Source organism: Lasioglossum baleicum, chromosome 8 (assembly GCF_051020765.1).
Source record: "Lasioglossum baleicum chromosome 8, iyLasBale1, whole genome shotgun sequence".
Taxonomy (NCBI): Eukaryota; Metazoa; Arthropoda; class Insecta; order Hymenoptera; family Halictidae; genus Lasioglossum; species Lasioglossum baleicum.
This window is the reverse complement of record NC_134936.1, coordinates 17530559-17551338: the sequence shown is the minus strand read 5'-3', so window position 1 is coordinate 17551338 and position 20780 is coordinate 17530559. Positions and strand designations below refer to the sequence as shown.

Here is a 20780-nt window from a genome sequence, read left to right as displayed (position 1 = left end):
CCTTTTTCCTTTTTCATATTTTCCGGACTTTGACGCGTTTTTGTACGTATTTACAGAGTCTTGAATATGAGTAAATACAAATAAAGAAGAAACCTTTTACGTTGCTGTTGGTTGCTGTCAGTTGCTGTTCGATTCGCCAAATGGTTTTCCCCTAAACGACTAGGGACTTCGTTGTAGTGACAATTCGCAATCGTGTCGAGAAATTTGTTCACTTCGAAAGCAAAGCAGCAGCACAGAAATCTGTGGCAGCAGCTCAAAAATGCCGAGTCAAGAGGTAATGACAACAAAAGTGGTAGTACACCCGCTGGTACTACTCAGCGTGGTGGATCATTACAATCGGATGGGTAAAATCGGCAATCAGAAGAGGGTTGTCGGTGTGCTTCTTGGATGTTGGAGGCCTAAAGGTGTTTTAGACGTGTCAAACAGCTTTGCAGGTTAGGATGACTCCAACATTTCTCATTTACTCTTGCAGTCTTGCTTTATTTTTACATTTCACACTCTTCATCTTATATCACACTTCTCGGTTGCAATCGAGAATGCATACAAGCGGAAGATTTCATTGAAGAAAACTCAATCGTCATTGTTTATCTTACAGTACCTTTCGATGAGGATGACAAAGACAAAAGTGTGTGGTTCCTCGATCATGACTATCTGGAAAACATGTATGGGATGTTCAAAAAAGTCAATGGTAAGTATGGCTGCCAATTTTGGAGAATCTTTAAATCAGAGCTGTTCAGTGTCTTATAGGCAGCGATTTTCTTGACCCGAGTATACGCAGAACGGAGAGAATGAAGTCACTGTGTCTGCAAGTAGACTGTAGATGTTTATGCATTTATGAAGAAATTGGTTGTGTGAAATATAAAACAGTTAACACGTTGATCGCCCAGCATGATTCAGCTAAGTTTCCCACAGGGCCCAAATCCGACCGTCGGTACACAGAACGCAAACAGAGCGAAAAGCGGGAATTCATGTTGTATATCCTATATATAATATCCTATTTTTAATTAACTCGAACAAGAAGAGCGTCACCCATATTTGGGTGACGTGGCAACCAACGTGTTAAGAATTAGAAAAATTTCCGATTACTGCAATGTTCTTTTGACTGTAACAAAGTCAGTGTAAGGGATGAAATCAATTTATATTTTATTCCTGCTTCCCACAATCAATGCAGGATATTTTTATTTTGCATAAAGATCAGTCTAGTTGTATGCATTGTCAGTGCTGGCTGAAGATGGTGACAGAGGCAGACTTCTGACCATAAAACAGAATAAGCATTGAACGATCAGCATGTAGTGGTAATGCGTGCGAGCGAGAGCACAGCTACGACTATGCTATGGCTTACACCCACTTTTCTAAGTCACTTGCTGTAGCTTGGCCCGTTAATAGGCATGTTGAGGAGCTCTGTTGTAAAGTATAAATTGTGTTGAGACGTGCTTAGTGTGTGGTCGTCTCGAGTATCAATTTGGGTCTAACGCTGTGTTTGATTGTAAATGATGCCATTCTCAGCATCAAAGAGAGTCCTTTCCGTATCTCTTTGATGAGTTTATTGGTTTCTGGCTTGGAAAAGTTGCCCCGACTTTTCACAAACAGTGCGAGGTTCTGTAATTGAATCGTTTGAAAATTCTACTTTTACCATTTCAGCTCGCGAAAAGGTAGTGGGATGGTACCACACTGGGCCTAAGCTGCACCAGAACGATGTAGCCATCAATGAATTAATTAGGAGATACTGCCCCAACTCTGTGTTGGTCATCATCGACGCCAAACCCAAGGATCTAGGTCTACCGACAGAGGCTTACCAAGCTGTTGAAGAAGTTCATGATGTAAATACTTCTCACACTGTACCCTGTTGTCGACGTATATATTAGACAAATTCTGTATCTACTTGGTTCTTTACAGGACGGTTCCCCAACATCGAAAACCTTCGAGCATATCCCCAGCGAGATTGGGGCAGAGGAAGCGGAAGAGGTTGGCGTGGAGCACCTGCTGAGAGATATCAAGGACACGACCGTAGGAACCCTCAGCCAGAGAATCACGAACCAGCTGTTGGGTTTGAAGGGTCTGCACGAGCAAATCAGGGAGATTAGAAACTACCTGTTGCAAATTGGCAGCGGAAAACTGCCGATAAACCATCAGATCGTCTATCAGCTTCAGGATATTTTCAATCTGCTGCCTGACATGACTCAAAGCAAGTTCGTCGACTCGTTGTACGTGAAGACGAACGATCAGATGCTGGTCGTGTATCTGGCCGCGTTGGTCCGATCCATAGTAGCCCTTCACAATTTAATAAACAACAAGCTAACCAACCGCGACGCTGAGAAAAAGGAAGCGGACAAGAAGGAATCGAAGAAGGAAGAGAAGAAAGAGGAGGAGAAGAAGGAGGAGAAAGAGAAGGCGAAAGCAAAGAGCCAATGAGCCGGGCGAGACCGAGACTAACACGTGCGGTTCTCAGACTGTTGATCTAACGAAAGTTCATCAAACTCACGAAGTTTGTCCATACATGTACAAAATGTATTTCCGTGTTTCGAGACGGTCGACATTTCGAGCTAACACCAAAAAAATGAACAAAGAAAACAGACACAAAGAATTTTTTCCCCGGGGACGTGTTACGGAAAATAGTAAAGAACTAATTAACTCCGGCCGGGTACTTTGCATTAGATAAAGAGTTATATCGATTACGTATAGTTCCTTGTTCCCCGGCAATTAGGAACGACATCCCACAGCATTATCCAGAACACTTGCAAACATGATTTTTTCTAAAGAACTTTGAGCTTTCATAAGTAACTCGCGACACGCTGCGTTTGTTAATAAAAAGAGAATGGGAAGAAAAACGGAAAACAAAAGAATACCGATCATTCGACACACACACACACACGACTTTATTTATTCTTCGTCGAGATACTCTACGGTGGCCACACGGTGAAACGGCTCGCATTTGTATCATACGAAGCCCCGCCACGCAAGTAGCATCGGGCCGTCAGATTATTTCGAGCCACTGAAGCTTCGTCGATCAGCAAGAAACTCGATATCAACATGCTCGATGACTCAAACGCTACGCGATCAACGTACGCGCGGGGAGGATCGAAACTGTGTACCGTAAAACAGCATGTTCGCCATGCTTGTACCTGTACGATACATAATTTGAGATACACGCTGTTTTTTCATTAATAGACTTGTAGGATTTTAGTTGGACTCGTAGCTGATCAGCCCCTGAGCACACTCCGATTTTTCCTGATCCCACAGACTTATCTCGTTACTTTATACTTTGAACAACCATACTCCGTGCAAGAGAGGAGAACGCCTCTCGCGTTTCTATTAGGTCGTCTCATAACATCGTCTTCGTCTCTCGTTCAATAAACAGTATACAAGATGGTTCACCTAAATATATCTTTCATTTTTGATTACATGGATGCTTTGCAAATGTTATTTTTTCCTCGAGGTCTTCTTTTGCAAAAGTAGACATTATGTAGACGAATGTAAAAGTTATAGACATTTAGACGTATTAATAACACGACCACCCCGTACATTATTCCAGCCTGATTTTATTGTTTACGACGATTAAGGATAATCTTAAGTGCATTCTCTTTTTCATTGAAAAAAGACATTGCTTATGGTACGACCTAATAAACCAAAGTGTACAGAACCAGGCATATCTGACTCAGCAAAGTCCATCGACACGTTTTCCCACTCCCACTGTACGCAGTGCCCACGTAGGGTTCCAGATTGGTATCGTTATAATGCTGGAAGTACCAGTTGAACGAACTATCTTCGATCACTTCGGCGTTTTCGTTCGAGGCTTCGTCTTTGTCGAAGATTTGCTCTTCAGCAGTTCCCACGTTCCTTTGGACAGCCTCGGCTATCGATTTCTCCTTCTCTGGCTCGGATGTGAGCCCTAATCGTGGCGATGGGACTTTGGTTATGGTTGGTCGACCTAGGGGACGCAAATTCGGGGATAAAGAAGAAGACACCTGGCCACCTGGAACCAGGAAAGCTGATAGAGCCGACGCTTCCGTTTCCCGGGGAAACTGGGAAGCGGAAGAAGAATTCTTCCGGTTCTCCGATGCTGAGACTGGACCCTCCGTTGTGATGACGCTCGAAACATCTGAAAAACCATTAATATCGTCTGCATATTGGGTCATCCACGTTCCGAAAAATTCTTGAATGTTTTTTCATGTTTCTAGAATATCGTCCAGTTATTGTTCTCGCAGCATTAAATATCAGTGCGTGAAATAATCGTAACCCGTGTCTTTACCAGTCGTTTCGGTCGTCGTCGAAGTAGAGGCCTCCTGGAACTCAACTTCCGGTTCCCAGAAGACCTTCTCCCCTTTCGTCGCTTCCGTCGGAGTTCCTTTCAATTCTTTCGTCGTTTCTGCCGCTGTTTTCGGCGTTGTCCAGACGATCCTACTCGCCAGCTCGGTTTCAGGCTTCTTGTCGAATCTGTTGGGCTTCTGGTTCACTTCCGGGCCGTCGCCATCTTGGATTTCAGCGGCCACCGAGGTTTCGTTTGCTTCCTGGGGCGATTCATCCGCTGCCGCACTCGAATCCGACGAGTTTGTGTGACTGGAACTGGAGTAATTGCAATTTTTCTTCGTCAATTAATTCAATTATCATTCACTGGATCATTTACCTGCTCTTCAGCCCAGACTGCTGTTTCCTATTATTATCAACCTCGTTGGTCGCCACAGTGGACAGTTCCTCCCTCTCCCTGAACCCTAACTTGGGCCTGTTCGTCCTCAGCTGGGCCCTATCAATCTTCACCACAGTCCCATTTCCGCTTTTCCACTTTCTCTTCTCCTCCTGCGTGACACTAGAGTTCTGTTGCCCTGAGGTCTCATTTTTCACCTGTTTCTGATAAGTTAACCTAGGGTCTGCGATAGGCACAAACCCTCCCTGACCTAACGGTAAAGGTACAAAGCCTCCCCTATGGATCTCCGGTTCTGTCGGAGGAAAAGTCCTGTAACGACCACGTCCAGGTCTTCCGGATGAATTTTTCCGCTCCGATTTCCTCCCAGAGTTTCCCCAAAGATTAAAGTTGAGACTAGGCAGGGGAACCCCGAAGAAAGTGAAACCGGAACTGCTGGGAGAAGGCGGCATCAATGTGTTCTTCTTAATCGGTATAGTATTGTTCGATTGTACTTGAACCTTCTCGGATGATTGAACTTTCGTCGCGTCTGTCGGCAGAGATTGACTTGTCGCGTTGGCGGTATCGTTCCTGGGCTCTTGATAGTCGGAGTACTCGTAGAGGTAGTCGGAGTCCTGCGAGGGCGGCCGAGTTGAGGATTCTTTTATGTTCATTCGCAACGGCACCACCTCCGTTGCCCCGTAAACTGTTAATACAAAATGGTTCATCGACAGAAGCTAAACGATTTGCCGTTTATAGTGCCGTTTAAAGTTTTGATCGCTAGCTCTTTGCACTAGCGATCGGTTAGATCGCATTATTTTTTTCAACCTTTCGAATTTGTTTTCGTGACTTTTTCTCTGGTAAAAGAGTAACTCCTAAAAGCTGAATTGTCCATTGACTAGACTCACGCGATGAAGACACGGGATACGGTGCCAAATCGATCATTTCAGCCTCGCAGCCCGGATGAATAGGATCGATCTGTCTCTCCCTCTGGCAATCCTGACGAGACAGCCTAATTTCCTTGAACAAAGATCCATCGGCGCACCTGGGACCTTCCGAAGAAGCTTGTTGCAGCCATCCTCGTAGCCACAGCATACCGCAAGAGCAGGAAAGCGGATTGCCTGGTCAGAAACATCGATGAACTATCAAACATCAGTAACCATGTGTTTCCTTCGTCTAATCTGACGATCGTAGAAGCTAACTAGCTCCATTCGTATGGAAATGTCCGAGCCAGTGAAAGTCAGTCGTTAACTATCCGGCAAACGGGCTAATTACCGTCGATATCGAGAACAGCGATGTTCGATCTTAGTCGTTTGAACGCCGCTTCGGAAACGGAAGCCATCCGGTTGCTCCTCAGGCTGAGGACACGAAGCCTCGGCATTTCATCGAATGGGGAGCCTTGGATGGCGCAAATCCGATTGTTATCCATCTGTGGGCAATGCAAGGAACGTGTATACGTGTATGTAAAACGATCCGCTATCTCCCTAATTAACGATTCAGCCAGTACGAATAATTGCTCCGCTAGCATAACGAACGTGTGGCCTCGCGCACCACGGTTCGTGGAGAAGTTTCACTCTCGACGAGAAAGTATTCTGCCCGTTATTACTAAAGACTTCGCTCGTTCGTTCTTCGGCTATAGACCGGTAAACGCGATCGTTACGAAAAACCCGCAATCATCGTTCACCGGGAACGAGTTTTCCACGGATTCTTTAGCATCAGGCTTGCTGGACTGGTCAGCGAAATTGACTGATAGTTTTAATTCAAACGAAAATTGGGGTAGATTGGGTAAAGGTGCCAATTACCCTGCCCCACCCCGGTATCGAACACAAAACAACTTTTTAGACATTAATAAAAATAACTTGAAGTATCTAATTACTTTATTTTGAAAAATAAAATTGATGTTTCCTCTTGTCGCGTTTCTACAACGCAATTTTTCGTTTCCGATTATAGAAAATGCTTTTGCTTTTCAACAAAATCGCCCAGAAAAAAGGTTGATAGTCGATCGTTTATCAAAAGGCCTTCGAATTAATAAAAAGAACGTCCAAGTAACTGGTACCTTTACCACACGATCTCGTTATTTTGACGAAACAATGTAAAATAGTCACTTTCAACTCGACCAGCCACTCCATCGATGACAGACTGTTGCTGGACACCCTGGACAATCGATTGTTGCTCAAATCGAGGACTTCCAACGAACGAAGACTCTCCAGGCCGACGTAATCCAACGCTGGCAAATGATTGTAGCTGAGATTGAGGAAGAGAAGGTGAGGCACGTTAATGAACGCGTTGCTCGCGATTTCCTGGATCCGATTCTCCTCCAGTTCCGCGCTTTGCAGCAGAGGCAGCTCGGTGAAAGCTCCGCTCGGAATTATCTGGTGGACGAACCGCTGATGTAGCCCTGTCCGATCATCCTACAAGTCTAATGCTTCGCGCACCCCTGAACATTTCGCTGAACATCGCGGCGAACGAGAAATGTTTTCATGAAAAACATCAAATCAAATATAAACTGATTGTCAAGAAATTCAAAGTTTTATTTATTGCGAAGACGTACATCAAATGTTTATTCAAAAGTAATTTCTAGACTGCGGCAAGTTTTTCTTTATGCAAAATAAAAAATGTTCGCATTGGTTGCAGGAGACAGGAGCCAAATAAAAATTGCAATCCCGGATAAATGTCAAGAACAATACGAAGAAATTTCTAAACAAAGAGATCGGCGATTTAAATTATCCGGAAGAAGTTCTAATAAAATTTTAAAAATTCGGCGAAATCCTCAGGTCTGTACGAAGCATCAGAACACGACTCGAGGAATGATCTGCGTTACCTGCAACCGATTCTTCCCGAGCCTGATGGCCTGCAACTCCGGCAAAGCTCTGATAGCGTTCCTCTCGATGATCCTCAGATCGTTGTTCTCCAAATCGATCAAGGACAACCGTGGCAATCCATCGAAAGCACCCTCGCGAAGCTCGCGGATCCTATTCCGGACAAGTTTCAGCTCAAGCAAGGCCGACAGGCTGCTCAACGTTTCCGGCGACAGGATGTTCAGCTTGTTGAAGCTCAAGTCGAGAACCTGAAGCGCTGTTAGCCCGTGCAACGATCCGGGTAACTCGGTCAAAGTGTTGTGCGACGCGTACAGTTCACGAAGGTCTCTGCAATTAACGTCGTTTCCTCCCTTTGACGTCTGATCATTAATAGAAACGGCCGTTTCCGCCGCGCGGACCGATCAAGCCACCCACACCTTTCTAACTGGACCAACCTTATGGCAATGTTTGCCAAAAGTATTAAAGAGTCACGATGTCTATCACAGTTTCCCTATTTCGTCTAGTTCAGGCCTGGCCAACCGAAATGGTTTCGCGGGCCGCACTTTAGCAACCATGCTGTTAAAAAATGTAATAGAAATTACAAAATGAGTAAAACTTTATTGTTATACGTCGCATTTGCACATTATAACAATATGACACATGCAAATTTTCATTTAATTAATATTCTTACATACAACGAGAAACGAAAGTTTCAACAGAAACATAAAATCGCCCGGCGGGCCGCGTATTGGCCAGCCCTGGTCTAGTTCATCGTCTCCCCTTGGTAACATCAAATTCACCCATCAAGAATACTAAAAATTAATCATTTATTTATTTAGACACGCGTGAACGGTGTCATTACCGCGAGGGAAACATAAGACTCGATGCTCAATACACTTCAATAAATTAAACGAGTAGAAACTGGACTGTTCGAAGCGTACGGTCTACATTAATTTGGAGCACAGTCTCAGACCTGGTTCTTTGGATCTAATGGTACTTTCTAAACGTGCATGCTCCAGTGCCTATCAAGTAACCAAACTTCGAGATTCCTAGTTTGTATAAACGATTCTACAGATGTTCCTCTCGCAAAGGGCGCGATGCAAGTGTTTCGCGTGTCGAGGTGATATAAAGCTCGAGAAAATGGACGACACGCCAGGATGATGACACTCTCGAGCTGAAAGGGGACACTTAAACACGAGCAAGAACTTTCTAGGTGCCAATTTGCCGGTGACGCAACCAAATGACCACTAGTGAAACCGCTTTTCTATGGGCGCGTTAACGCGTAGACAAACGCTACTTTGTGTGAGCTGTCTGGTAAAACATGGTGTTCGCGTAAATCCTGAAGAGAACCGTCACCTCTGCGGTGTATAAGTACAGCATCCATAACAAATCCAAGTTTATGTCCTTTCCCATGCGTGCTGGCGTCCATATGCATACAGGGTGAACCACGAATCGTGACCAATAGAGATTACTCTGTTAATAGCAATCCGATCGAAAATTTTTTGTAAAAAGGAGATAAAAAAGCAATTTTTTGCAATTTTCTATGTTACGATACTTACCGAATTCGCCTTGAAATCCTCTAACAAATGGGCGTAAAAAAATTATAGATGTATTTGCAAAAAGTTGAAGGTGACCTTGAAAAATCATGGAAAGAAAAGAGTTGAAAAATTTGCTATAATCACGTGAAAGCTCCCCTGGAACCATGCTATACCTGATAAAAACATTTTCGATCGGACTGCTAATAACAGAGTAATCTCTACTGGTCACGATCCATGGTTCACCCTGTATATTACACATACTGAACAAAGCAAGAAGTTCATAGAATAACAATCAGAAATATTCTTACCTGGTGTTGGAGAAGGTAGCATGAGGGATCTGAGCAAGATTGTTCCTGCTCAGATCGAGTCTCTGCAGCCTAACATTCTCCTGGAAGATATCCGGCCTGAGGACCTCCAACCTGTTCCCCCTCAAGCTCAAGTCCATCAAGGATCGAAGAGGTCTGAAGCTTCTGCCATGTAGAGTAACCAACCGATTATATTTCAGATCCAGCTGTTCCAACCTAGACAGACCATCGAAGGTGCCATCCTCGACGATCCTCAAAGAATTATACCCTAGATTCAACTTCCTGAGATTCGGTAGATCGGTCAAGCTACCAGGCGAGATCCTCTCGATGCCGTTCGCACTGAGATCGAGAGACCTGAGCACCGGAAGGGCTAGATCCTGCGAAGACACGGCAGGCAGGACGACGATACGGTTCATGGGCATGTGCAGGTGCTCTATGTTCCTGGGCAAGCCTGGAACAATTTCTAGCATCCTATTCCAGCCGACGTCTAGCTCGTAGAGATTGTTTAATTGATGAAACGTTAGGGGATGAAGAACGGAAAGCGCATTGCCGGAGATATTAATATGTTCCAGGGCTGGTGTGCTCAAAAAAGACTCAGGCTCTATCAATCCTATAGCGTTCCCGCTCATGTCCAATCTCCTCAAGCTCGGCAGGTTGGCCAGCAACCGAGGTTCGATATGTCGGAAATAGTTCTCGGATAGATCGAGGCCCTTCAACGCGGGCAGGTTCCAGAACGGCGTCTCCAAAAGATTCGACAAGGAGTTGTTCTTCAAACGGAGTTCCCTGAGAGCGGGCATCGCGGTGAAGGTCTCCCTTTGCAGAAAGGCCACTCTGTTGTGATCAAGGTGAAGCCTCTCCAGCGTCGGATGACCTCTCAGCGCTCCGAACGGTATCTCCTCGATCTGATTGTGGCTGACATCGAGGAACTTCAACCTGGGCAGTGCCTCCATGATGGATCTCAATTCGGAGACGTGGCTCAGATCGTTGTCGATCAACCAGAACTCCTCCAAGCTGTTGCCTGGCCGACGAGGGAAGAATTCCGGGTGAATACGGTGTATTAGATTGTGATTGAGATCCACGGTCTTCAAGGCCGGCATTCTTTGAAACGCTCCGGCGAACACCTCGGTGATGTGATTCCTCGATAAGTGGAGGCGGGAGAGGACGGTCAGGTCAGTGAAGGCTCCTTCGTCCAGTCGATTTATGCGATTCCGATCGAGACGGATCACAGACAATGATGGCAGGTCCACGCTGGCGCGGCCGATCATCCCAGCGTCCACTATCGAGTTTCCAACCAGGGACAGCTCCTTCAGCTCTGGCAGGTCGATCATCGTTCGAGGATGAACCCAATGCACGCCGCAATCTGTGATGTTCACCAGCTCCAGTCGTGGCAACCCTCGAAAGAGACCAGCTTCCAAGCGTATCAACCTTGAGCTCCCGAAGACGTGAAGCTGTTCCAGGCTTGAAAGGTCTCTGAAGTTCCTCGGAGCTAACTCCAGTAAAGCTGGAGAGTTGATCTGGAGGTACCTGAGCTTAGGCAGCCCCGAGAACTTCGGCAACTTCTTCATCACTCGGCTCTGTAATGTTACAGCTTCTAGACCTTGCAAATTTTCGAGACTGTCCACTGGCAGAGATCGTAGATCTGGTTCCACGACGAACAACTCCAACAAGGAATCGTGTAAACCCTCCAGCCAACCGGAAGACACTCTCTCGAGACGATTGTTCCGTAACATCAGACGGAGGACGCGCAAAGTGGCGAATACTTTGCCAGGGAGACTAGGTAGATTGTTGTTCTCCAGGATCAACTCGTCCACTGGTCGGTCTAGGTAGTGGCTCACTGCTTTTAGACCCTCGAGAACCTTTGGTAACTCGCTGTGACTGCACCTATTTGGTAGAACATGGGTGAGTAAAGGAGTAACGCGGAAAAGGGAGTTGTTCAGGAGGTTGCACTTGCCAGATCTGAATCTCCATGTCGCGAGTAGAACATCTGCAAGGTAGAATCCTCTCCTGAGTAGGACAGCCGTACTCGGCGCTCAACTGGCCGCTGACACTCGTACAAAACAGTGCCAGAAACCAGCCGGCTGCTAAGAGGCCTCCACCTCCCGGTGGTTTAAACATCGCGCATTTGGACCTTGGTCTACGACCGACGCCGACCCCGCATTTTCTGCAAACAATCGTTCCCTCGCCGTATTTTAACGAACCACGCTCGTCGCGAAGATTTTGAACGGAGTTTAGCAAATATGAATGTTATGCCTTCCTTTTTAAATGAAATCAAAGTTTGTAATTGAGGAATTTTCGGATGCCAAATAATGCACTCTGTATCTTCTATCTTACTTCATGAAGATTTTAAACGAAGTCTGACAAATATGAATGTTATGCCTTTCTTTTTAAGTGAAATCAAATTTGATTCGTTTGTAATTGTAGAAGTTTCGGATGCCAAACAATGCACGTATCTTCTATCTTACATACAAAAGCCATACAAAAAGCCTTACAATCTAGCCATACAAAAAGTATAGTCGTTGTCTAGCGAGACTGGCTATTGGATAGACATAGTCTAACCACAAAGATGCTGCTTCCCTCTAATCCCGATTGAAAAAGGAAAAGTATCCCGGGAGATCCAGGAAAGTAGGCGCTCCCCAAGCATCAGGCGTTAAAGTGCCCCTGGATGTCACGGTAGTTTCCGTGCGTAAACCGGGGAACGCACGTGTGTAGACTAGTTGCTTACACGTCACGGTTCTAGACGACAAAATTAATGCTTCGTACCGTAAGCAAAGCTAAACACCGCTAGGACAATCCTTCCCCGTAACGACCGCTGTCGTCTGGAACCTGCCGTCGCACGATACGGATCGGACTGACGAAACCAGAAGGATTTTGAAACGCTATCTTCCGAGTCGATCCTGTTCGAAAATTCAAGTCGAAACCGGGCAGGGGCTTGAAGGGACCGACGCGGAAGAGAAAAATCCCTTACGCTCGTATCTGATCGAACGAGAACAAAGGTACTCTCCGTGGCTGCTGTCACGGGTGACCACGTGTGTTTCATAACGCGTCTTCCGTAAGTACGAACAATTGGTCGGCCTGGAAACCCAGCCGAACATGAAGAATGCCGATACCAAGTGACCATCAATGAAAAGGAGATTTTCAATTGAACCTTTACACTGGCACTATTACAGGACTAGATTAAGCAACCACCATTCGATTATACCAGCGTTGTGCTAATTCAATTACATTGTAATTCAATTACGTAATTGAATTTTCAAGCTCTTCTTGCCTATTACTTCATTTTTCATAATTCAATTGCAATGTATTTTATAATTGTACTCCATTGCAATTACGAATTACATTGTAATTTAATTGAATGAAGATCTGAATTATAATATACAGGGTGAACCACCCTGAATTATTATTAAGAAACTCGGGCACCACGAATCGTGATCGAAAATATTTGAATGACCGATTCCAAATTATCCCACAAATATAAACAGCATTGGAAAACAGGTCGCTGCACTCACGTGACTGCGTTCGAGCTGAATCAGTCCGCTTGTTACAAAATTGTCCCTCATTATTTGATCGACTCTATAAACTGTATAACCCGATTTACGATTCAATCGCGATCAATCACGTTCAACCTCTGGATCGCGTGATTCCAACCGATCCATCGATCCAATTGTTCCCTGTCAATTCTGTTGTTCACAATGTGAACAAACGACACAGGTGCAGCCAACGATCTCCATTGTCGCCGTCGTCGCGAGCTGCCGCGATCGAATCGGCGATCGCGTATGATTTCAGTGAAAGTGACATGTACTTCCTTGATTTTCCTGCGCGGCTATCGTTCCGAGCCCTGCCGACAATTACGCAACTTGGAAACGAAGTCGGATGCCTTTCGAAGGAACTGCATCGACATTATAACGCCATACTGCTTGTTTAACTCGCGATCAATTAACAAATTTCAAAAGAGTTCATCTAAAACGGGTCTGTATGCAGTCTAAACATAATATTTTAGAAAAGTCTTCATCAATGGGTTAAAAACAGTCCTAATCGGGGGTGAACATCCCTATTTGTTGGGACTAGCGCGAGCGCATCCCCCGAGCGCCTGTAGCCACCCCTACCTTCGATCTCGCGTTTCCTGTCGAACCCTATGATTATCATCATCGACATTATAACTGCTTGTTTAACTCTAGATCAATTAACAAATTTTAATCGCAAAAAAATAAAAAGGGTCTATATGCAGTCTAAAAGAGTCTTCATCTGCAACGAGCTTAAATTTTCTGTGCTAAAAAATCCTAATCGCGGGTGAACATTCCAATTGATTGGGACTCGCAAGAGCGCATCCCCTATAAGTGCGTGGAGCCACCCCTACCTTCGACCTCGCGTAACTTGTCGAACCCTGCGGCTATCCTTGAACGTTCAGAAGTGTGTCTGGCAGCGAGGAAGATTGCCGAGGATCTGATATTCCTCGAGGAAAATAATGCAGCACAGTTTGTACACAAACGCAGTAGGAACGCGACGCGACAGAGCAAGAGCCTCTCGACGCTCTCGTTACGGACAGGCACTGACTAACTACACGAAGAACTTTTGTGCAAAGCGTGCTGATGCACAAAGTCGAGGGGAGAAGATGACTGTGGCGTGGGCGATGGCGAGCGGGACGAAAAGAGAATTGCGAAGTGCTGTGTCCAGCCACCGTGAAGGCACGCTTCCAGGAAATTCTTCCCTTTCCACCGAGTCCTCGCGTCCGAATAATTTGGCGACAGTGACAAGTTTCGAATTTACGGTTTCTTCATTGCTCGCCGCTTCCTCGTTACAAGGTTGCCGAAAATCTCACCGATCAGCGACGCCTGAAACCCTGCAACACTATATCGCACGCGTTAGAACCTTCGTCAGATTTTTAGAACTCGCATTTTCTATTCGATTTTTTATTATTCACGTATTCGAAATAGCTCGTACAAATTTGCTGGTTACTTTGACCCCAGACAACGACGATTCCCATGATTTTCTGAAGAACGTGCAGTTAAATGGGTTCCAGTCCAGATGACACGAGTTCCGTCTTTCTTTATCCGCTTTTTGCGAGATGTAGAAAACACACGGCAGCAGGCAACGGTACCGGCAATAAACCTTGCTAAATCCTAACTAGTTTAATTAGAGTACGACAAAATTAAGACATTAACGATCGGGGGGAGTCGAGGATTCGATGCCAAGCGCGGGAAAGTTCCTTGTACCGGTTCTGAATGGAAGATTTCGTTTGATCCTTCATTCTGAAGTCAAGTATGTCGTGTAACAGAATCGGAATAAAGTGATCCACGATCACCGGTTCCAAACGATCGAGAGATTAAGGAATTACAGTGAATCCTCGACATGCGCGGTTAATTCGTTCCAGCGCTTTCCGCGTAAGTCGAATAGTGCGCTGAAAATTTAAATACACCAACTATGCTCATGGAAAATTCATTTGATAACTAGTTTAATTAGAGTGCGACAAAGTTAAGACATTAACGATCGAAGGAATTCGAGGATTCTGAATGGAATTTTTTCGCGAAGATTTCGCTTCATCGCTGATTTTAAATTCAAGTATGTCGTCTCGTGTAGCAGAATGGTAATAAATCAGTAATCCGCGATAACCGGTTCTAAACGATCAAGAGGGTCGATCCAAATTTTCTCGAAAATATTTGATTCGTTATATTCGAGAGCAACGTGAATTAACTCCGCGCTGGAACAATTATAGTAATTACTCTACGAATTGTCGCATATTTATGTAAATGTATGATCAGTTGCTTCGATAGATTCATCATCGTGACGAAGGTCCAACTACTATCGACTCACAGACACACGTCGACCAAGAGAATCGGTGTTCTAACTGGTTTTCAGAATCAAGCTAGCTATAATATCATTCATTCAAGAGTGTCTACGCCAGTTGTTTATCGGCACCGAGGCCGGAATAGAGAGATCGAGCTTTTAGCAGCATTTCCACATTATAATAATGTGGTGCAACAATTTCTCGCGCATCACCCGGCGATTGTCGAGAAATGTTTCGAGGGATTTTCATATCGGTAACAGTTTCGCATCTCGGGGCCTTAAAGAAAGTGAGAACAACGGATCAAATGTGACCAAGAAACCGCCAAGGATACTGATCACTGGTACGTACCAATGCGAACTATAATTATAATCTTCGTTGCGAAACCGATCGCGGTTGACACTGTCTAATACTGTCTATTACCATTTTTCAACGAACGAAAACGAATATCGAGAGGTTCGTTAGATAAATTCGTTTTCCTAGAGAATTATCATTGATGGCACCTCCTTATGGCATTCCGAGAACCAGTTCTGACTATTTTCGGCAGTACAGTTAGATTTTGTCTCAGAACTTCAATTTTTCGAACATGTTTCAAGAAATTGCTTCGAACTCGAAGATTAAACATTTCTTCCGATCTAAAATAATTCCATCGTACATGATTTTTTCATTTTATAGATATGGAAATTGCTATAATATCTCATACAATGCTTAAATGTTTAGTAATTGATTAGATACCAACGTATTTAATACTGTAAGCCATTTTGAGTAATGGTACAGCAATTTTTAGTGGTGACTCTTTCTGCGAGTCGCCACTCGAGTGCTAAAAGTTGTTTAAACATATTCAAGTGGTCGTGATGTTATAGAAAACACATCGTCGCATTCTGGAGGGTTTACAGAATTGAGCATTAAATTTCTAAAAAAATCGAGGATCACGCAGATGAACCAGAAAATTGCGGGAGATCAACTATAAAAAGTTGAGATTGCACAGCATGATCATTTGTAGGTGGTCTCGGTCAGTTAGGCACCGAGTGCGCGAAGCTGCTGCGAAAGAATTACGGCAACGAGAACGTGATCCTCTCGGACATCATCAAGCCTACCGAGGAGAGCGTGTCCTGCGGTCCTTTCATCTTCGCCGACATCCTCGACTTCAAGGGTCTACAGAAGATCGTTGTAGACTATCAAATCGACTGGATGATACATTTCAGCGCTCTCCTTAGTGCTGTCGGCGAGCAGAACGTCCCTCTCGCAGTGAGAGTCAACATAGAAGGTAGAACTATGACAATTTCGAAACAGTTTCTAGGCGCATCGAAAACACTCGAGTGAAATGGAATGTCGGCGAATTTGTCGTTACGATAATAATTATATTGTTACCGCGGCGCAGAAGAAAGCGCCTCGAGGGAAAGTGGATTTTTTCCTTCGTCGTTGAAGAAATCGTGTTAGAGAAGCTTTGTGTCTAGAGTTTGCAATCCCGCGGGACTAAAAGAATCTAGTTCTTCAATCTAACATATATTTATAAAGAAACAAATTGTACTTAATGAGTAGAAAGAAATAGAAACTATAATTGAACGTTATATCTCCCCATAATGATTTGAATGGAAGAAGGAATTTGGAAAATACTAAAAGCCGTTGTCTACAACTTTTTTTATGTGGACCTACATTGAAAATTTAAAAGATATGTTTCGTAGATCTGTGTAAATTATTTTCTGGCAGGGATGCACAACGTGATCGAGCTGGCGAAGCAGTACAAGCTGAGAATATTTATTCCGTCGACGATCGGGGCTTTCGGCCCCGATTCCCCGAGGAACCCAACCCCTAATGTGACTGTGCAACGTCCGAGGACGATTTACGGCGTGAGCAAGGTCCACGCGGAGCTTTTAGGCGAGTACTATCATCACAGGTTCGGCCTCGACTTCCGGTGCCTGCGGTTCCCTGGAGTCATCAGCAGCGACCCTCCAGGCGGTGGAACTACAGGTAAATACCTCTTCATCTTTCATTCGTTTCTAATTCGATGAATTTTTACAACCAATCAGAACAATACAGAGACACCCTGTGTCTTATATTTTTTCTGTACTGAACGATCAGTGTTCCCGGGGCACGAAGTAGAGCACGTTGCGAGCGCGATTAGGGTAACTGCGTAATAGCGCAATCCATCGCTCCTCAAGGACAATAGTATTAGTAAATTGTTGAGTGTCTCTTGGTCACGAGCCGTGAGATCGTTCCTTGCGTTTCCCTTATCTCCTGATGCGTAAATTCGAGGGTAGCGTGCACGGGATCACGAATGAGAAACTGTTTGCTCGTGCAAAATCTATCAAGAAATATATATTCTTTCCAGATTACGCTGTGGCAGTGTTCCACGAGGGATTGAGCACGAAAAAATATGAATGTTATTTGGAACCTTATACGAGGCTGCCGATGATGTACATAGAGGATTGTCTATCCGCGTTGTTCCAATTTTTGAACACCCCTGACGATCGATTGCATAGGCGAGTGTACAACGTGACTGCGATGAGCTTCACGCCGGAGGAACTGTTCAACGAGCTTAAAAAGCACGTTCCTGACTTGAAGATCACGTACAAGCCTGATGGACGACAGTATATTGGTTAGTATATCGATACGTTTCTCTGGCAACAATCCATTTATTTAAAAATCTCAATTTCAGCTAACAGTTGGCCACAAGTGTTCGACGACAGCGAGGCACGAAGAGACTGGGGCTGGAAGCACGAATACAATTTGCAGAAACTAGTGGAGTCGATGATACGCGACGTGAAGACGAACTTCTTGTCGAAGCGGTCTCTGACAGAGGTCAACAGCTATGTATAATGGATCGACGTTTAGGAAGCAATTCCCCTGGAATAGATAATATACAATTAAAAAAATATTTATTATACAATAAAAACATTCCTAGAGTATCTTCATTCGCGTTCATATGTCCTCGTCCATCAGTTGGGCGATAATCTCATCGCTTTCGAGGGAGAAGGTGTCCAGTCTCTTAGGGGTGGCTTTGGTTATTCTCGATGGAGTCGTGCTCGTTCTTTCCACCTTCCTCACCGGTGTTATATACTTCTCGGGGACTTGCGATGGTGTTCTGATCGATTTATCCAGATTTCTCGCAGGGGTGCCGGTGTTTCTATCTCTTCTTATCGGAGTGTTGCTCATCCTCCCGCTTTGTTGAGATCTATCTTGACTCTCGGGCTCTGTATCGAAAGAAATGTTTAAATGTAATATTAATACCATCATTGGTTTGAATGAATTATGTAAGTTTCCTCATTCACCTGTGACTTCCTCTTTGGCTAATATACTCCGGCTTTCCACAAAATACCCATTAGGATGAACGAAAGGCTTGTCCGGCAAGCGACTGTGCAGAACCTCGAAGTACTTGGTGCAGGCGATAAGGTAATGGCCATTTTTCGCCAGATCGGCGATTTCGTTCACGCTTACCGCAGGGATACTGTATCCTGACAATTTCTGTCTCAACGTCTCCTGATCCATATGCCTGTATGGGCAGCCATGGTACTCCCCAGGCCCCACCGAGGACGTAATAATTCTTGTGCAGCCCAGAGGAGTGTAATTCGTCTGTTTACCCTCTTTACCGAACGTGTGCCTTATGGTGTAAGCGTACTGTTTGTCGAACTTGTCCGGATCGATCTTTTTCGTGAACTCGGTTTTCCAGAAACGCATCGCGTCTTCCATTGTCACTCCGATACCCTTTATGAACAGACCGTACTGAATACGCCCGCTGTTTCGAAGGTGATGCTGAGTTCTGAGCGCCTCGTGCAGCGTCCTCATGCACATAGGATAGGACGTTTTCGATAACTAAAAACGATTCTCAGTTACACCGATAGCAGGACTCCGTAGAACAGGTAAATTACCTCGTCCAGTTTATCCACTGGAGTGGTGGTTGACGTCCAGACCACGCGTGTCATGCCAGAGAAAGAGCCAGGCAAAGATTTCAGGAAAGAAACCAGTCTCTCGTCGTCGGATATGTTTGATACATAATTTTTCGCGTACTGCACGGCACAAATACGTTTCAATTTTATAGCAACATTACAGTCAGCTGAATATCGAAGTTAACAGCTCACTTACCTCCATACCATCCACCAAGATCTTCCTAAAATAAGAAACAAACAAAGACACTAAGTCTGTCTGCGGAATGTACGCCATTCCATTGGTGAGGTACACTCTGCGCGATCTAATTAAGTCACCGACCCTCTGGAAAGGTACTTTATAAAACTCAGACGTATCGATGCTAGCTATTTTCGCCGTGGACAAATGCAACTCTTCCCTAATCTCATCTTTCTCTTCCTTAGTGATCTGCGCAATTAATTATATATCATGATTACTGTGTCAATGTATTCGATTTAGTTATTTTCATCTCTTACTTGCTGGCAGTCGATATTGTGCGAGCTAAGTAGCTTCTTTATTCCCTCGGAATCTAACGAACTAAATCTCAGTTTAAACAATTCTACTTCCTGGTTTATGAACCACATCTGACGATCTGGATCTTGGCAGTACGATAGTCTCATTATGTAATGGGACAGGTGATCCTTCTTTCTGCATTGCAAGTCTGCTTCTGAAGGTAGCTTGCATCCAGACGTGTACAGAAGGTGTACGAAATACTTGAGCCCATCCTTCCCCAGAGATGTGCTCAGATTTTTCTTGCGGTCCTCCACTAGCTTCAGGTCTGTTCGTACTGCGTTACTTTCCACATGTTGCAATACTGTAAATTGTGTGTTCTTGCAGTGACTATGTCTTACTTCGGGCTCAGACTCTTTCTTCAGCATAAGCCCCACAATGCTGCACCGGCAGGTTACTCGCCACACAGGTGACATACAGCTAAAGAATTTGTACAGCCGAAAGAATTAAAATTGTAAGTGAGTAACCTGCCGGTGCAGCATCGTGGGACTTGTGCTGAAGGATGAGTCGGAGTGGACGTGATGGGAACTGGCTCGCCGAGCAGGCAAAGAGGAGAAGCAGCCACATCTGTACTGCGAGCCAGCGTTAACCCCTCACCCTACCATATCGTGTCTGATTCGTGAAGAAAATTCTGAACAAAGTCTAATAGATATATGTACGTTATTAATTTCCTTTAAACTGAAGTCAAATTCTACTTTGGTTTTGTTAATGTACAGCTATCGGAGGATATACAGGCATACAACAGATATAAATTTTGAACTCCTAAAAAGATCTAATCTCTAAAACCGTAAAATACATCGTAGGGCAAGGGGCTAATTAATTTCGAGCCTCAACGTCTAATTACTAGAGAACTTACGTTTCAACCTCTCCATGCCCAACTGTTGGAACTCCACGAACGGAATTTCACCGGACGGAGGAAAATCATACAGTTGTAGATCATGCTGATAGATATCTTGGAGGTCGTTCGTCTCGACGTTGACTGTGTATCGCCGCCGCTTAGTGTATTCCATCTTCTAAAGTAAAAATACTTATTACAAGTAGAATAATGTCTTGTGTTACGTTCTGACACGCCGGTTGACACGCCAAGTGATCGCTCATAAAAACTGCTTACGTAATGACAAATTTTACAGTTAAACGATAGAGGAAGCTGTAAGCATACTTACCGAATGCTATTCTATTCACTGAGACCGGTCATTCTTCATATTTCCTCGATTTTAACGCACTGGATCTCACACGCGTAACTCAAGCAGCCATTACAAATTGCGCACCGTGTTTGGCGCGCTTTTTTCCCGCGCTCATTCGAAATCGAAGACACGCGCAGAAGAACAG

At 44.6% G+C, this 20780-nt stretch overlaps 4 protein-coding genes across 5 annotated transcripts; 2 read left to right on the top strand and 2 right to left on the bottom strand.

Moving 5' to 3' along the window:
- Positions 1 to 67: 67 nt before the first annotated feature.
- Positions 68 to 3165, top strand: Rpn8 (regulatory particle non-ATPase 8). Its single transcript, XM_076429274.1, has 4 exons — positions 68 to 434; positions 596 to 688; positions 1642 to 1820; positions 1897 to 3165. Exons 1-4 carry the CDS (start codon positions 260 to 262, stop codon positions 2410 to 2412), a joined length of 963 nt encoding a protein of 320 aa, XP_076285389.1. The 5' UTR covers positions 68 to 259; the 3' UTR covers positions 2413 to 3165.
- Atk (artichoke) lies at positions 2999 to 14563 on the bottom strand. 2 transcript variants are annotated; one of them, XM_076429209.1, is made up of 10 exons: positions 13614 to 14563; positions 11211 to 11420; positions 9263 to 11140; positions 7440 to 7764; positions 6724 to 6990; positions 5894 to 6047; positions 5527 to 5739; positions 4625 to 5324; positions 4250 to 4563; positions 2999 to 4099 (listed from the first exon to the last, which is right to left on the bottom strand). In XM_076429209.1, exons 2-10 carry the CDS (start codon positions 11372 to 11374, stop codon positions 3618 to 3620), a joined length of 4497 nt encoding a protein of 1498 aa, XP_076285324.1. In that variant the 5' UTR covers positions 11375 to 11420; positions 13614 to 14563; the 3' UTR covers positions 2999 to 3617. The 2 variants fall into 2 exon arrangements, with proteins under 2 accessions (XP_076285324.1, XP_076285325.1); XM_076429210.1 differs by having other exon boundaries at positions 4250 to 4557.
- Positions 14564 to 15069: 506 nt separating this feature from the next.
- On the top strand, positions 15070 to 17976 carry Tdh (L-threonine dehydrogenase). Its single transcript, XM_076429265.1, has 5 exons — positions 15070 to 15381; positions 16042 to 16305; positions 16749 to 17009; positions 17371 to 17637; positions 17698 to 17976. The coding sequence occupies exons 1-5, from the start codon at positions 15225 to 15227 to the stop codon at positions 17856 to 17858; spliced, it is 1110 nt and encodes a 369-aa protein (XP_076285380.1). The 5' UTR covers positions 15070 to 15224; the 3' UTR covers positions 17859 to 17976.
- LOC143211494 (DNA primase large subunit) lies at positions 17961 to 20750 on the bottom strand. The gene is made up of 7 exons (XM_076429243.1): positions 20615 to 20750; positions 20308 to 20464; positions 19418 to 19755; positions 19122 to 19349; positions 18908 to 19045; positions 18311 to 18851; positions 17961 to 18232 (listed from the first exon to the last, which is right to left on the bottom strand). The coding sequence occupies exons 2-7, from the start codon at positions 20459 to 20461 to the stop codon at positions 17961 to 17963; spliced, it is 1671 nt and encodes a 556-aa protein (XP_076285358.1). The 5' UTR covers positions 20462 to 20464; positions 20615 to 20750.
- Between the last annotated feature and the right edge of the window lie 30 nt (positions 20751 to 20780).

Bases quoted from the DNA above. Each gene is read 5' to 3' on its own strand.
- Rpn8 (XM_076429274.1), top strand. From the start codon at position 260: ATGCCGAGTCAAGAGGTAATGACAACAAAAGTGGTAGTACACCCGCTG. The intron at 435-595 runs GTTAGGATGACT...TTTATCTTACAG, and splicing joins CGTGTCAAACAGCTTTGCAG to TACCTTTCGATGAGGATGAC. The intron at 689-1,641 runs GTAAGTATGGCT...TTACCATTTCAG, and splicing joins GATGTTCAAAAAAGTCAATG to CTCGCGAAAAGGTAGTGGGA.
- Atk (XM_076429209.1), bottom strand. From the start codon at position 11,374: ATGTTTAAACCACCGGGAGGTGGAGGCCTCTTAGCAGCCGGCTGGTTT. The intron at 6,048-6,723 runs GTGACTATTTTA...CATTGCCCACAG, and splicing joins AGTGGCTGGTCGAGTTGAAA to ATGGATAACAATCGGATTTG. The intron at 4,564-4,624 runs GTAAATGATCCA...CAATTACTCCAG, and splicing joins CAGTCTGGGCTGAAGAGCAG to TTCCAGTCACACAAACTCGT.
- Tdh (XM_076429265.1), top strand. From the start codon at position 15,225: ATGTGGTGCAACAATTTCTCGCGCATCACCCGGCGATTGTCGAGAAAT. The intron at 16,306-16,748 runs GTAGAACTATGA...ATTTTCTGGCAG, and splicing joins AGTGAGAGTCAACATAGAAG to GGATGCACAACGTGATCGAG. The intron at 17,638-17,697 runs GTTAGTATATCG...TCTCAATTTCAG, and splicing joins TGATGGACGACAGTATATTG to CTAACAGTTGGCCACAAGTG.
- LOC143211494 (XM_076429243.1), bottom strand. From the start codon at position 20,461: ATGGAATACACTAAGCGGCGGCGATACACAGTCAACGTCGAGACGAAC. The intron at 19,046-19,121 runs GTAAGTGAGCTG...TGTGCCGTGCAG, and splicing joins TCTTGGTGGATGGTATGGAG to TACGCGAAAAATTATGTATC. The intron at 18,852-18,907 runs GTAATTTACCTG...AATCGTTTTTAG, and splicing joins CAGTGGATAAACTGGACGAG to TTATCGAAAACGTCCTATCC.